Source organism: Buteo buteo, chromosome 9, assembly GCF_964188355.1.
Source record: "Buteo buteo chromosome 9, bButBut1.hap1.1, whole genome shotgun sequence".
Taxonomy (NCBI): Eukaryota; Metazoa; Chordata; class Aves; order Accipitriformes; family Accipitridae; genus Buteo; species Buteo buteo.
The window spans coordinates 2,937,265-2,953,361 of record NC_134179.1 but is presented as its reverse complement, the minus strand read 5'-3'; the positions used below and the strand labels follow the sequence as shown (position 1 = coordinate 2,953,361).

At 49.5% G+C, this 16,097-nt stretch overlaps 1 protein-coding gene across 2 annotated transcripts; it reads left to right on the top strand.

The window, feature by feature from the left end:
• The first annotated feature begins 4,333 nt into the window (after nt 1-4,333).
• LOC142034892 (transmembrane protein 45B-like) lies at nt 4,334-15,764 on the top strand. 2 transcript variants are annotated; one of them, XM_075036715.1, is made up of 6 exons: nt 4,334-4,965; nt 11,336-11,537; nt 11,894-12,106; nt 13,107-13,291; nt 14,170-14,315; nt 15,194-15,764. In XM_075036715.1, the coding sequence occupies exons 2-6, from the start codon at nt 11,354-11,356 to the stop codon at nt 15,309-15,311; spliced, it is 846 nt and encodes a 281-aa protein (XP_074892816.1). In that variant the 5' UTR covers nt 4,334-4,965; nt 11,336-11,353; the 3' UTR covers nt 15,312-15,764. The 2 variants fall into 2 exon arrangements, with proteins under 2 accessions (XP_074892816.1, XP_074892817.1); XM_075036716.1 differs by lacking the exon at nt 4,334-4,965 and adding an exon at nt 8,693-8,823.
• Nucleotides 15,765-16,097: the final 333 nt, after the last annotated feature.

The following is a 16,097-nucleotide window of genomic DNA, read 5'->3' as shown; positions in this document are numbered from 1 at the left end:
CAGTAAATATCAGGTTTTGAATTTGCTCTTGTCCCCCGACCCAAAGTATGAGTTTTGACAAAATGCAACTTGTAGGATTGATTGGGAGGCTGAGAATTAGCAGAAATCATAGATTTTTGCTCCGGAAAGAGAGTCAGAGCTGGAGTGCTGGGGAGGAAGGTAACAGCGGGTAAAAATTGTAACGGGTGATAAATATGGGGAAGAAGAAAAAGTAAATATCAATATGAACAATGACACTTCCCAAACCTAATTTAAAAAGCGAAGAGTTCAGTGTTAAGGTGTCAAGATGACGAACTAATCTTCCCTCTGTCTTTTCAGATGAAACTACCCACCACATCTGCTCCTGCCCATCCCTCGCAGCTTCGTGTCCCCAATAACCTCACCATCAGTCAGAGACATTTCTTCCAGCTCCAGGTATTGAAGATCAACGAATCCCCAGATAAATGCCACTTATTTTAATAGGTGACATGGGTATGAAAAGCAAGGGCGAGCCCAGCCGCAGGGCTGGGGAGGTGACATTCCTCCCTCTGCCACCGAGATGTACCCTTGCTCCACTCACTGCTGAATGGCAGCTTGATGGAGGGGAAAAAAAAATCCCCAAATCAAACCTCTGGGAAGTTTTTTGTTTGGTTTGGGCATTTTGTTTTGTTTTTTTACCCTTCCTCCGCCTGCACCAGCTCCCCTTAAAAGGGCCTGGGAAAAAATGGCAATTTCTTTAGCTGAGAAGCACTGCAGTTGTGCAAAGAATGATGGTTGCAGAAATAAAAAGGGGCAGCTCCCAGGATTTGAAGATTTAATTTTGCCTGGCTCCCAAGGGGCAATATTAATGGCAGAGCCCTAAGGTACCTGCGGTCAGGGCAGGGGCTGCCTGTACCTCTCCTGGCCGGTTGTGTGGGTGTCAACCCCTCTCTGATGCAGGGATGGAGGTGGTTTCATGGAGCATTTCATTGCCTGCCTGCTTTTTTTGCTCTGCATCAGCTGTGAGGTTTTTATTTTACCCTGCTTGCCCCCATTAAAATTTCCCATGGAGTTTTGCCCACTTTGTGCTCCCTTTTTGATGCAATGGCTTTAAGCTTTAACCTTCACCACCTCTCCCTGTATCTCCCTTTCTGTTGCCTTTCACTGTTTTCTTACTCTCTGCCTTCGCTTTATTTCACATTCTTTTATCTGGCTACACAATTTTCTTTTTAATGATCTTCTGTCCCTTATTAGCACTTCTGCCTTGTCCAAGCACGCTGCAGTCCTGGCGTCCAGCTGGGACTGATGCAGTTTGAATCACATCGTGGCTGAGCTGTCCCTGCTTTTATTTAATTCCAGTCCCCTCTCGCCTCTTTTTACCCAGCCGGGGTCTCAGATCTCTTCACGGGGGGGCTGTAATAGAAACCTTTGGGGTTTTGATTTGCTTGTGTCTGCTTTCTTTGCCAAGCTCTGCCCCAAAGCGATGCCTTTTCGGTCCAGCCACGCACGGATGCTGTTTGCTCTCTGCAGCTGCAGATGTGCCGTATCGGATTTATTCATCTTCTCCTTTCGCCATCTGGCAAACTCCTTCCTAGACGTCTTTGCGAGGGAACAGGGCGTTTGCAAGAATTAGGTCACATTTCGAGCAGAGTTCAACGAGTCCCTTGCCATCTCCTTTGCTGCTTCCCGGTTTGTGCCTCCCCAGGGCTCTTTTCGCTCCCCATCGCACCCTGCATGGGGACTAAAGCTACCCACGGCGAGGAGTAAATTGTGCTGCTGGCAGTCTGGAGGCAGCTGCAGGTCCCTGCCCCTTGCCCTGTCGCAAAGTACTTCGGCACCACTGCAAATCTGGGTTGCAGGCGATGGGTAAGCGCTCAGCTGACAAACAACGCCGAGACGGGAGGATGCTTGGAAGGGATCCTTCCCTGGGTAGCGGGAAGGCTGACGGGACAGAGCTGCTTGCTCTGGCATCTGTAGGAGTCGGCTCATTTAAAAATGGGAGGATGTAGGTAACGCAACCATTTTCCCGCAGATATGTTGCCGGCGGCGGGTGCTACGTTGCACGGCTCCCGTTCATTTAGGCAGGTCTCATATGCGCCCATGCATGGGTGCAGGAGGGGATGGAAAGGAAAACAAGGTGTAATTATCTTGGATGGGAAACACGTCGATATCCCCGCGAGGGACCACATAAAGATCTGTGTCTGGGCGAGTGTGCCAGGCAGCTCTCCAGCTTGCTTTCCAATTTTCCTGCATCTTAAAATGGTGGCAGGCAATCTGTGCAGTTCAGCTCTCCGAATGCGCGTCCACATGGCAGGTGACTCTTTCACCCGTCCCCTCTGCCAGCACGCAACAACAAGGGAACTAATTTCCTGGCTCTGATGCTCCATCATTTCCCCCGTTTCTGTGAGCAATTAATTCTGAGCTCTTCCCGAGCGAATTTACGCATCGCTCCCTCCTCTTCCTACTGCATGCTCCAGCCCATATCTAACACCGCATCCTTGGAGACTGCAGGTACCAGAGAACATAGAATCTTCCCAAAGGGCACCCTGAGATGTTTCCCAGAGCAACAAACTCCTGTTTTCCTGGTCACTCCCTGCAGATTTGCATGTCGGTGTGAAGAGACTGGCAGGCTGCTGTTTGCTGGCAGAGGTCCTATGGTTATGTTTAGGGGCTGCAATTCTGCAGGGAGAAAAGAGACAGCAGGAGGTGGAAAATGAGAGATGGGCAGGACACAAACCAGCTTTTTGAGGCCTCAAAAATTCCTAGAACAGGCATTGTGATTTTTTTTTCCAGGACTGATTTCACATGAAGGCAATAAGATTTAGAAAAGCTGCTAATCAGGACTTAAGCCCTGATTATTTATTTTTTTTTTTGGCTGGGTGTGCGATGCAGCGTGGCGACCAGGACTCCCACCTCCAGTGGTAGCCCAGTGCCTGTGGCTGGTGAGAGGCCAAACGCTGCTCACGGGTTAGATGAGTTATAATCTTTCCATGTGACTTCAAGGCCGTTTAAGGAACGGCAAGGGTTTTAAGGGGTGGCCGAGCTCTAGTGAAGAATACGGCTATAAATGAGAGGTGACTTTGAGTTTTGCTGTGTTTTATTGGGAAATGGTTGCTCTGGACCACATGGAAGTGAGACATTTTGCTGAGGCTGGATTCTATTTAACCCCCAGCTCACGGATGGTCTTTACTATAGTAAATACACATGAGGAGGTTATTTGTTTCCTTATAGTAACATCCACCCCCTACACCCCTCGTGGTTTCGTTCAGCAAATATTTGATGGTGCAAATTTCCTGGTAGCCAAGAAACACCAACGTGACGCAGCTGAGCGTTCTCTTGGGGCAAAATTCCATTTTGGAGTCAGGTTTAGTTTTTACCTAAACTCAGCCTTTCAAGAGGAGAGGAGCTGTGGGATTTATGTACCAGGTCCAGCAACTTCATCACTAATGACCAAGACTTTTGCATGGCATTTTTGGTGCCTCGACTGCATTTTTGGACATCCTCTGTTTTTGTTTCATGAGCTTGCACAGAGAGGCAGAAAATCTCCAGCTAAATAGTTCTTCATGTTTCCAGGCCCTCCATCTCACCACTTGTTTTCCACCCATTTATTTCTCAACCTCAGTTTCAGGTGCAAGGTTTTTTGGGGGTAAAGCCCCCCATGTGCCCGCAACACCCTGAACTATTCTGATTTATTCCAGGGCTTGCAGGACACACATTAAAATGGCAGCAGGCTCCTAGGACATTCGTGGAACAATGGAGGAGCTGCTTAACTCGAGCAAAGAAACGCCTGCAGCTTGGCTTTTGCCTCTGGAAAATGTGAATCGCCGCACTTGAAAAAACATGCGCGGTTTGGGCATCCACCGCCACCGCTGATAAAATCAGCAGGGAGAGGATGCCTGCGGGATGCTTCCTCCCTACCAGCAGTGCCCACCTCTCTGAAGCAGTGAGAAAGGATGAATTAATGGATAATTATTTTTACAAGAAGTCACCTGTTTAAACAACATTGTGGGACAGGGTGAGGGAATAGATTTTATTTTAATAAATAAAAATTATAATAATAATTTAAAAAAAAAGAGAGGGGATTGCTAGGCAGCGCTTCTAACCATGAAGTCATTTATGAAACAGGGTGGATATATTTAAAATATTAAAATTTGGCTTTCTTACTACAAATTCCTTGCGGCAGGTGTATTTGCTCTCAGTGATGTAAGTACCTGCGCTGCCCCGTAAAAGTGAGTTAAACCCAGGGCTATTGCACAGAAGGCTTTGCCAGTGCTTCTCTTACAAATAGCGATAATAATGCTTACCTCTCTCCCAAGGGCGTCGTGGGGGTTAATTATTTAACATTTGTAAAGCACTTGCAGGGCTGGAGATGAAAGTGGAAAGTATTATTAAGAATAAACTACATTTTATAGGACGCCTGGTCAGAAAATTGCGTTCGGAGTTGAAATATGGGTTGTGAGCGGGGATCCCCGGAGGAGCATCCATCACGACCTGGGAAGCACGGAAAATGAAGTGCTTCAAAGAAATTAATCTGTTCTGCAGTGTTTCGTGGCCAGGGCTACACCGAGAGGTGCAGGGACCCGGTGTGGGGAGTAACGCCCTTGTCCCTGTACGAGGTGGGCAACGGGGGAGTGTGACAAAAAGAAATTTAATCATTGCAATGAAATGTGAGAAACTAAAGATGTGGGGGATAAAGCCTTAAGACAGCCAGTTTTTCAAGTCAGGAAGTCGCAGGTGAATTTTGAGGGAGAAAACTGCAAATCAAAGCCCTCCAGTGCGCCCAGGGGTAGTTTTTTCTTTTTTTAATGTGTCAATGTTTTAATGTTGGTTGTTTGTTTTTTGTTTTTGTTTTTTTTTTAACGATGACCCTGGCCATCGTTCCCATCTGGCCGGGGTTTGGGGGAGGCTGGGAGAGCCCAGGGCTGGCAGGGAGGAGGCAGGTGCTGCAGGCAGGGGAGGAGCACAGCTCACCTGGCCGCAGGTACGGCAGCGGGATCACCGGCACAGGTAAGGGTCCGCTGGCCGGGGCTGGCGTGAGGAGGGGGCTTCGTGTTGGGAAAGGGCTGGGGAGGAGGGTGGAAAGTCACTCCGAGCTGTGGGATTCACCCCCAACCTCATAGCTGGGAGGGGAAGGGACCCCACCTGCCTGTCCTTTGGGTGGGAAGGGATGGAGGGGGCACCCCAAAATTTGGCATCTGAACCAAGCCCCCTAGAGAGGGAGGACAGGGGTTGGGGTAGGCGAGCCCGGACCCCCTCTCCATGGGAAAGCGAAGTTTGAGGAGGGAACATGGAGCGGGGGGTGAGGGCTCTGCCCTCCATGACCCACCAGGGCGTCCCACCACCCCGGGGGTCCCGGTGGGACGGGGCAGAGGAGGGTTTGCTGCTGGCCCTGCCAAGACGGGCTGCGGCAGCGGGATGCGATGGGGCAGCCCGGCAAAGGGGCAGCGATGTTTTCCAAGGAGGAAGCTGAAAAATAAACACGATACGTGGGGCCCGAAAGCAGGCAAAGGCAAGAGGGGGCAAGCAGTCCCCCCCAAACCCCCCGCCCAACGCGAGCCCCTTGCTGGGCTGCCTGCAAGAAGCCCTTGTCAGCTCCCTGCTCCGGTCCCAAGCCAAATGAACTGCAAAAGCTCTGCCTAACAGCTAGACCGAAACCGCTGTTGCCTGCACTGAACCAGAAACTCTCTCCCCACCCTCCTCTCCCTGCAGAATTGCCCCCCAAAGTCTCTTTTAGGGCCCCAAAATGTGCAGATTTCCAGAGTCCAGGGGAATGCCCTGCTGGAGGGACGGTGCCTCCCTTAGCAAGGCGCTGCAGGGGAAGGGTTTCTTCCTTCTTCCTACCAGCTTGTCATTAAAAAAACCTAATAACATCTCGCTTTTGCAGCACCGGGTGCAATAGCCAAGGCACGGGGCGCTTGCAGAGGTTTATGCCAGGCAGCCACAAGCTATCTAATAAACCGAGGGGGGGCCGCGATGCTCAACAGGCTTAGGTTTATGTGTTTAAAGTGAATAACTGGATATGTCTGGGATCTATTGCAATGGAAATGGTTTCTTTAGTAGCTTGTCTTGGATAGTTTTCTTTGAGGCGTGTCAAAGGCAGCAGGGAGGAGCACTTAGGCTGTGTCACGTTGAGGGGCGATCGGGACAATTTTAGGACAAGTAATCATCTCGTCTTTGGAAAATACCGAAGTTTGCGGCATTGCTGGGGGCGGTAATGCTGCGTTTGAGTTGCTGTTTTGTGCTGGTACTTGTGAGGTAATAGGGGCTGGTGGAGTCAGGGCTATTCCACCATCGCACGTCGCGGGGCTGGGGGGCTAGTTTGGTGCACAGACCTTGGCAACCACCACCTTTAGAAAGCACTTTAATCTCTTCGGCATCACACAGAGGCGAAGAAAAATGGCTTTTAACATGGTAACGTGCATTTCCCAAAACAGATAATTTTTAAAGTCAGACCTCGTTGCCTTAAAAACCACAAATAAACAAATGCAAGTCATAAAGAGAAGCAAAAGGATGACGAAGCACCCGCTCTGAGCCCCTGTAATTAAGATGGCTTTGGCTAATTTGTCTTATTTCTCAGCTTTCTCTGCTGGGCTGTAACTTGGAGCTGCTTCTTGCTGCATCACTGATGGTGGGGCTTAATGCAGGGGTAGGGATGGAGAGTCCAAAGCAGGGACTTATAAAACAGAAGGCAAAAAGAGACAGCATAAGGAAGAGCGGTAGCAGGCAGAGAGCAATATAACCTCTTCATCAGCAGCTTTTTGGTCTTTCTCCCCCCCCACTGTCTCTTTCCAGGTGGGTCCACTGTGTCAATTAAATAGACCTCAGGTCCAGCATCCCAAATTTGAAGCTTTCATCCCAGTTTGAACTTCCATGTTGAATTTTTCCCATTGCAGAGGGTCTTTATTTTCAGGTTAGCTCGGTCTATCTCGTGTGTCTATCTGCAGCCGCTGTACGAGCTCCTGCAGCAGCTGATGGTCCCTCAGATATTCCCCAGCAATTGAGCCCAATAGATTCCAACGATGATGATAATTTTTAACCTAAGTCTAAAGCCCCTAAGGATCCTCTAGAGGCAAAAAATTTGTTTTCCTGGTTTTGCAGACGTGGCTGGGCTCGCGAGTATTAATAACAAGTAACGTGACTGCTCAGTGTCACCCTTAACACTCCCCGGTGCAGATGGAGGCAGAGATAGAAGAAAAACCGATGATAATGGGATGAAATGGTTCAGAGTGGGATTTTAGTCTGACATTAATGCATTAGGGATCCAACTCCTAGGGGAGATAATGGAAGTGCTGCTATGATTAGAAGTGCCTCTGCAGACAAGTAAGACAGTAATGGAGTGAGGCAGTGCAGGCAGGCAGCGGGCAACAGGAGCGCTTATATTTGTAGGAGATGCCTCTTTATACTTGTAGGAGATGCCTCTCCTGACATCTCTTGGGTGTCTCCTCTGCCGTCTTTCTGTCTGCAGAGGCACAGTTATCTCACTTCCATGTCTTCTCCTCCGGTCACCCCGTTGGTGGACCGCTGCCTTCCCTCCCAGCCTCCCGGGGGGAGTATTGGTTATGTTGTATTCCGAGATGCGCGCTGAGAACGTGCAGGGTAGGAAATGGGCTGATGGAGGATGCTTTTTGGGCTGAAGCACCTCAGCTGCTGTCGGGCTGTAGGTCTGGGTTCGACGTTCTCCTGCAGTCTCAAATTCTGCACGAGGAGACCCAAACCACCTCAAGAGGGTTGGAAGTAGCTTCATTATTTCCAGATATGCACCTCAGTGGCATTCCCCAGCTCAGCCCGAGCTCAGCCTTTTTTTTTTTTTTTCGCTAGCCAAGACATTTCTTTTCCTCACTGAGTCAGCCTTTCCCTGGGGACCATCCCTGTCACCCGCAGATGCTCCGAGAGCCAGGCGGCAGGTCTCACAGTGAGCAAACCAGCTCTGGTGTGTCTGAACTGCCTGATTTGCAGAGGTTGAAGGGCAAAGTTAATTGCAGGGGTGATGGCTGTGAGCCATTTCCAATGGCGAACTTTAGACTGTAATTTCCAAGCTGGGGAAAATGGAAGTGATGCCCTGACCAAGACATTATCGATGCACTAATAAAGCCTTTACAAAAAAAAAAAACAAACCAAACTCGGTAAAGCAAATGAGACCTTCGGAAAACTCAAAGTGCCCAGGGTTTGGCTGCAAAGAGATTATCTGTGGCTGCCAGGGTAGGGCCAGAGGAGGAGGCAAAAGCCCAGTCAGGCTCCTCGCCATCCTCCCTGCTGCTCCGGATGCCTCCCTGGATGGTTGGGTGCATTAGCTACAAAGCAAGAAGAAACCAGCTCCTTTGGGAGGTGATAAGAGCAGATGAAACGGTAAATCATTAAGCCAGCACAGCGCACGGCATTGTAATAAACAGAGGACAAAGGGCATTAATTACAAGCCAGCAGGGACACGGGTGCGTTATCAAATGTGCAGGCTAGACGACGAGGGAACGGGGCAAAGGCACGCTTTGCAGGGATGCCCTGTAATGGTGGTTGTTGCTACCAACCCCAACATCAGCCGGACTTTCAGCTTTTTCTTTCCCACAATGTGGCGATTGCAGGCAAAGTCTCGCTGCTTTTGGAGCTGTAGGGATAAACGAGAGCTGTTTGCTCCAGGGCACTCACAGTTGAAAACATAATGTGGTTTGTTTGGGTTTTTTTTCTCCCCCCCCCCCCCGTGCTCACCTTTTGCATGTTTTCAGAGGAGGAAGAGAAGCAGGATAAATAGTTTTGCTGGTCACGCATCCCAGATAAGCCACCCTGCTTCCTGCTAGCAAGCAATCGGGTGGGTACGGACGGCAGCAACCCCGAAAGAGTCCCTGCCGCGCCGCCGAGCTCACCCCATCTCACGTAAGCGCTGTAAGGTGGATGTGCTGCCCAGCCAGGTTGTGCGTACTCCATTTCAGGGACCTTTGAGTTTCTCTGCTTATGATTGATCAGTGTATGCTTTAGGTCATCCCATTTCGGCTGCGTCAGTCTCATGTGGGAAACCATCAGGTCCCATTAAATATCTGCCTTTAAAATGTAACTGCTGGAGTTAGGTCATGGAGTTACATATTTGACTATATATTGTTATATATATATAACACTATATATAGTGTTATAATTATAGCATTAATATGGCGTGCTATGGCTGCAGTACTTCTTGTCGTGGTATTCGAGGATCAGTTTAGTTCTGCTTTCAGTCGTTATCCTGATATTATACCCTTGCATGTATGTGACGGGATTCTCTGCTCATCCAGAAAATATAGATTTTTCAGCCATCTCCCTGGCTCAGGTATGCTGCTCCCTTAATCACAGGGATACAGGCGGATGCTCTGGTTGCCCGTTTACCTCTACCAAAGGACTAAAGAGACTATTGTATTAACCCACTGGACTGTGCTAGCGTTGCTGGTAAACGGCATCTTGCTTTGATTTTGTGTTGAATTACCCAATGCGCCCACTGTCAATAAATCTCTCCTTTTAAGTCAGGAAATAAGGCAGAGCCTTGCAGGGCTGCTAACAGCCGCCTGCAAAGCTGCTAGCCAATACGGTAGAAAATAATAATTCCATGCATGGCTTTTTCACTCTTGGCTTAAATCCCCTCCTAAATTTGTCTGCATGAAACCCACTGTGATAGCTCATAGGTATTTGGAGAAGGCAGGACTGCGGGACCAGCCTGGTGTAAGCTGCAAGGACGTCAGCCCTGCCTGCTGCTGCGTGTAGCCGCATGCACCCGGGTGGTGGTTGCACAATGTTTGCTTACTTCGGAGGTGTTGGATTAGCTGGTTTGGTTAAACCAGTTCAAATCGGGCAGGTCAGCTACAGGGCTTTAGCAGGTCTGATCTAACCCGCCGGATTTTCCTGCCCGGGGACAGCCGCCTCTGCGAGATGGTATCTGCACACAGCCGAGCTCCCGGGGCATGGACTTAATGGGGCAAAACAAGGTGCCCCTGGGACAAACCGACCTGAAATCAGATATTTGTAAAGCCAAAGCAACCACCCTCCCCTCTCAAAGGCTGGCAGCAGCAAAGCCACGTTCAACCTCACGCCCAAATTAACCTTCACGCAGAAGGCAGGCAACAGCAGAATTAAGAGCGCGTTTTGATCTAGAATACCGCCGGGTGGGGAATGAAGCCCAAAATGCAGCCAGGGAAAGTGGTTTAAGGGTAGCCGGGTCGTGGGGGTCTGGGATGGGGAGGTCAGGTCCAGCGCCAAACTACACGGCACCTTGCTATGGGGATGGATGCCGTCCACGCCACGAGAGAGCCCGGCGTTAAGCACAGCTCGGCATCGAGAAGAACATTACTAAATGGAGAAGGGAGTCCTGGGCGCTGGCAGCACAGCCTTTGCTATCAATTAAAAAAATCCTAACTGACCAGCCTGACGCAACCGACCTGGGATCGCACCATGACAGGCCCCCGAACATATGCTGGAGCCCACATGAAAGAACTAATCGTTTCTCCACCTAATTAAGCAAACCAGCAAATGGCAAACAGGAGCCGGCTGGGTTTTAAATGCTGTGATTCTCCTAGGAAACAGGTCCCCCGGCTCTCCTACAAACTGTGCATGTGTGCGCACCCCAGCACGAAGGGGCACGGAGGCTCGAGCAGCTCCGCTGGAATCCCCGGGCTCTGCACGGTGCAAATCCCGGTTTAGCGATGCTCCAGAGAGAGAATAAGGGGTGGGAGAAGGCAGTGATGCAGGGAGCGAGTTGGTTTGTTTGCCCAAAAGCAAAATGTTTTGTTTCCAGCAGCTTTTGGGGTATTTTTGAAGCTATGGTTTTAACAAAATGCTTTGGCTTTGAGAAACAGATGCAAGGTGGGTTTTTTTCCCCCCTCCATGGGCTAGAAAAAATTCCAGGAATTTAAAAAAATTTTAGACATAGCACACCAGTTCTGTGGCTTTTCAAGGAGCTAAAGAAACCCACTGATGTTTACCCCTAGATCTGACTGTTTTCCCTGTGTATTATCTCTCCTACCTGGTCCCGAAAAGCCCACCCTGCCCTGCTCTGCAGCAGATACTCTCGCTCGTACCTGCAGAAGGGTAGGAAAAGCAGGAGCTACTGCTGGGAGGGATCCCGGGGGATGCAAGGTTCAGGCTGGGATGTGTCAGAGATTGCAGCAGATATCGGGCCTCTGCTAAACTAGTCTGGGCTCCGGCTTTTTTGGACATTTCCTAATCTTGGGGCAAGGACTTCAGAGAAGTCCCAGATGTTCCCACCTCCCACCCTCGGAGGGTTTCCCAGTGCTCCTTCCTATTCCCACCTGCCTGGTCAAGCCTTTTCCAGTCCTCCCTGAGAGGGAAATCCCACTTTTTTCCAGCGTTATGTCAGATAACTGATGCATGTTGTATAATGACACTGTTTTTCTTTGCCTTGTAGTCGGAGGACGTTGTCAGGATGGCGAACTTCAAGGGTCACGCGCTACCAGGCAGTTTCTTCCTGCTCTTTGGGCTCTGGTGGTCTGTGAAATACCCGCTGCAGTATCTCAGCCAGAAAGTAAATAAGAAATCCCACAGGATATATTGTTTCCAGCGTGCGGATGCCATCGAAGGGGGAATCAAAATCATCTTTGCTCTGATAGGTAAGGGTTGTATTTTACTAGCTATGCTGGTAACTTCCCCGCCTGTAGTGACGGCCGTACCAGAGCCCCTAGTCCAGAGAAACCGGCCCAGATGTGGAAGGATGCGTCCTTGACGTTCATCTTGTCTTGAACTCCAATAGAGTTTGATGCAACAAAGACCAAGTCTCACACCCCTTCCTAAAGCTGAGCTACCATTAATACAGGCAGGCCGGATTTTTAGACCCAGTCCTTTCTCCCTAACACAAAACCATCAGCTTGTGCTTCAGAACCCTACCCCTCTCCCCCAGCAATAAGTAGCATCAACCATCGTTGCAAATAGACCATCAGAAACGGCGTGCTCTTGCGTGTCCGTGCAGGGATGCTGGCAGAGCAGTTCGTCCCAGACGGTCCACACTTGTACCTCTACAGCGGGGAGAACCGCGACTGGGTGAAGCTGATGAACTGGCAGCACACCACCATGTACCTCTTCTACGGCCTCTCCGGGGTGGTGGACGTCTTCACCTACATCTCCCACGTGGTGCCGCAGGGTCTGGATCGCCTCATGCTGTCCGTGGCTGTGTTCGTTGAAGGTCGGTAGAAGGTGGCACTTAATTCAGGGAGGGACGTTGGAGGGTGAGTCCGGGAGGGACCAAAATTTGCCAGCCTGAGATATTGCTCTGAACGGCCCTGAAGAGAGGACACGTTGTAGGTGATATATTATCGAAGGGCGGTCTGCAGCAAGATGGGAAATACAGGCATCAATAGGTCCTGGCTTCGCCTGGTTTGGGATTTCTGGGGTGACAGCGGTACAAAGCAGCAGGCTGGGTTTCCTCATTATGATAAATGGCTGGCGGATGCTGCATTTATCTTACATCTACAGAGCTCTTCGCATGCCCTGTGTTCCCCCCCGAGAGCCATTAATTGCACTGCAGGCATCGTCATCCTCATCTGCTTGCGTTGCACGTGGCAAATTCGAGTGACTTATTCTGGCTTCAGCACATCATGAATATCATTTTGTCTTCAGGCTGTCTTGCGAGTCACGAGCCAGGATTTCAGACCCCTTTTGGATCACAGAGGGAAAGGACGGTCTTGCTGATGTAGAAAACCCCTTAATGAAGGCACATTTCTCGTTATTTTCCCTTCCCCAATCCCAATGGTTTTTAAAGCAGCGGCAGGGGCAGCTCAACAGACACAGTTTGGCATGTAAGAAAAAGAAAGATGCCGTTTCCAGCTCCCAAGAAAAGGGGGAAGTTTAGCAACAGAGAAGTAGGACACGGCAGGAGCCTGGCTATGAGGGGAGGGTGATCTGAAGAGGTGACGGCACCAACTCCGGAGGAAAACCACCCTTCTGTTGTCCTCTGCCTTTGGTCCCCACCTTGCTCAGATCCTCCTGCCCCAAGGCTGGGCATCTCGTCCCTCCAGGATGGTGGGATGCCAGGAGACCTGGAGGGATGGTGTTATGTGGAGTACCTTGTTTTCGTGGTGACCTGTCTCCATTCACCAACCGGGCAGGCGATTTACTCTACCAGGGCTCCGCGGTCATGGTTGGTGGTGTTGATGCTACTCTAGCGATGGTACGTATTTTGGCAGGTTGTCTCTTTTATTACCACGTCCTTCACCGCCCCATGCTGGATCAGCATATCCACTCCCTGCTGCTCATCGCCATCTTTTCCGGGGCCTGCAGCATCATGCTGGAGGTCTTCCTCCGTGACAACATTGTCCTGGAGATGTTCAGAGCCGGTGTCACCATTGTCCAGGGAACGTGGTTCTGGCAGGTCAGTTCTGCCTTCTCTTGCGGAGCAGAGCGCCGAGGTAGGAGAGCAATGGGAAAAGACGCAAAGAAGCCGTACATCACGTATCAATCACGTGTCTCTGAAGGATAATTTTGCCAGGCTCGCTTCATAAATAGATCATAACCCAGAATGAAAATTTACTTATCACAGGTCATCTCTGATGACTGCTCCTGCTGAAATAGCTGTTTGTCTTGGCTTATTGCTTCTCTGGGGGGAACGGAAAAAGCGAGCGCTCGCAGCGAGCGAGCAACATTTTACAGTATCTAACAACCAAGTACTAATTGCTTAATGTGTCTAATGCACCCTGCAGCACTCCCTCTGGTTTAGTGGAAAGATGCAAACCCCACCAAGCAATAAAATGGCTGAGTAAAAATACGGCCAGCTGCTTGCTTTGGTAGTAGTTGGAGAAGCAAAGAAATCAGATGGAGATAACCACTCCCAAAACTAGGCTGCCGAAAAGAAATGCGAGTTCCCTCCTCTTTCTCAGCCCCAGGGCTGCTGCGCTAACTCGAACTCAAATTCAGAGATTAAAAACTGTGCTGAGCTTGTAAAATACTAAATTTGGAGTTTTTAAAGGATGGCTAGGAGTCTGCAATGCAGAGGGACGAATGTATCTGGATATTGTGCAGAAAAAGAGAGACGGCAGGCGCAGACTTGCTTTGTGTGGCCTCTCATTGCACGGCTGGACTTTAATGAGGCCGGCACTGTCTCAGCAAAATCCACTATCCCAGTCAGGGCTCAAGTCCCTCGGTCACCATGTGGATCATGGAGATAACCGAGATGGACAGAGGGGTGCTGGAGGGCTTCAGTACATTGATTTTCTTTTTCCCCCAAGGTAACAAATTGCTTGTTCCACCCAGATCGGGGTCGTGCTCTTCCAGCCGTGGGGAGGTCCCATGTGGGATGAGAAGGACCACAGCAACATCATGTTCCTCACCATGTGCTTCTTCTGGCACTGGGCAGCCGCTGTGGCCATCCTGGCTATAAACTACACTCTCGCTTACTGGTACAGCTGGGGCATGAATTTGGGCAGGAGCGGGGTGGGCAGGCGGGGATGGGGATGGCTGGAGTGAGATGCAGATGTACTTCAGCCGATCCTGGAGTACAAAGTCACAGCTGAATAAGCAGCCCCTGACTACTGCAAGTTTTAGCGCACGGCGACAAGCCTGCACGTTATTTGTCGAGTGCACAGAATGCAAAGTAGTGTCAGCAAGAGGCACAGGCATTAAACGTGGAGAAGTCAAATAACTGAGCCCCTGAAGCTGCTCCTGGAAGTCACACCGCCTTTTTTTTTTTTTTCTCTGCACTGAGTGCTGGAAGTCAAACTTTAATTCGATAGAGAAATCAAAGCATTACCAGGACCCCCTGACACTTTGTTCCCTCCCTTGCAACAATTTCAAAGTGGTTGACAGTCACTGAATTATTAGAGGTACAACAGCACTGTCTGATGGCTAAAACATCGCTGGCCCCCGGCGTGGCTTTTCCAAGGGGATGGCAAGGGGACATTCTCCAACTTTCAGGGGTGCTCCCATGGGCTACGAGCCTCTAAGGGATGCTGCGTGGCTTGCTGAGACAAGGGCTGCAGAAGGGGTAGTCCGGTCTATGCAAGCAAATAGACTTTATACAGAATAAAAAAAAAAACCACAATGCTGCATGGCTTGCTGAGACAAGGGCTGCGGAAGGGATAGTCCAGTCCATGCAAGCAAACAGACTTTATACAGAATTAAAAAAAAACAAACCCAAACCCCACATTTTAGGACCTCTATAATAGTTTCTCCCCCTCCGCGTATTCATTATGAGTTCACTTCGCTCCCCTGAGCATTCTGGTGACTGGCATTAGTTTGGGGGTTTTGCTAACAGTGATTTATTGCTCGTGCATTACAGCTGCATCCAGAGGTGCAGGAGAGGCAGCGGAGAACCCTACATCGGGCTCGGAGTCCGGCAGCATAAGCGTGACACGAGCTCCCAATCTGCCTTCTTAAATGGATCTGATGAAGAGTGAAAAGAGTGCAATCTCCTTCCCCAAATACATGAAGAATGTCTTTTCTAGAAGGAAAAAAAAAGAAAAAAAAAAATCTAATGAAATGTTTACATTTTGGAAGAGCGAAGAGAGGTGCACGTTGAGCGCACGGGGGCTAGCTGCCCTCCATCTGTACACAAATATCGCCGTCTCCGAAACGAGCACTGTTTGCAGTGATTTTTAGCAACAAAATTAAGTGCAGAAATTCAACATGATGAGATCGCTTCGTCCTCTGGGTTCCTATGTGTGTTTTCATAGTGATGGAGGGCAGCCTTTGCCCAGCTGACTTTTCCAAGAGCCTGGAGGCTTTGACCTGCTGCATTTGAAGTCAGGGAAACCTCCAGGCTGAGGTCAGGTACCTCCGGACCAAGGCATCATCCCAAGGAGGAAGAGTAAAAGAGCATTGAATGTGAGATCATGTCAAATTTGCAGCACCATGGCTTGATTGTACACAATACAAATTTTAATACCGAAGCTTTGAATTAAAGAGTGGTTTTGTTAATAGTTTTTGTGTTCACTTAAAGGTTGAAAGAGTGAATAAATGTGAAATAAAAATCCTCACTGAGTTGATATCCTTAAATTTAAGACTGATAAATTATAGAGTGTGTAATAATAGCTTAGACAAATCCATCCCTCAGACCTGTAAAGCCTGAAGGGCTGTAAGATACATGGCTAAGCAGCAGGGATTCATAAAATGTCCCAGTTTTCCATTGAAAATTAACCCCTCAGCTAGGAAAGTGAGACAAAACAGGCACATGTTTTGTTTTT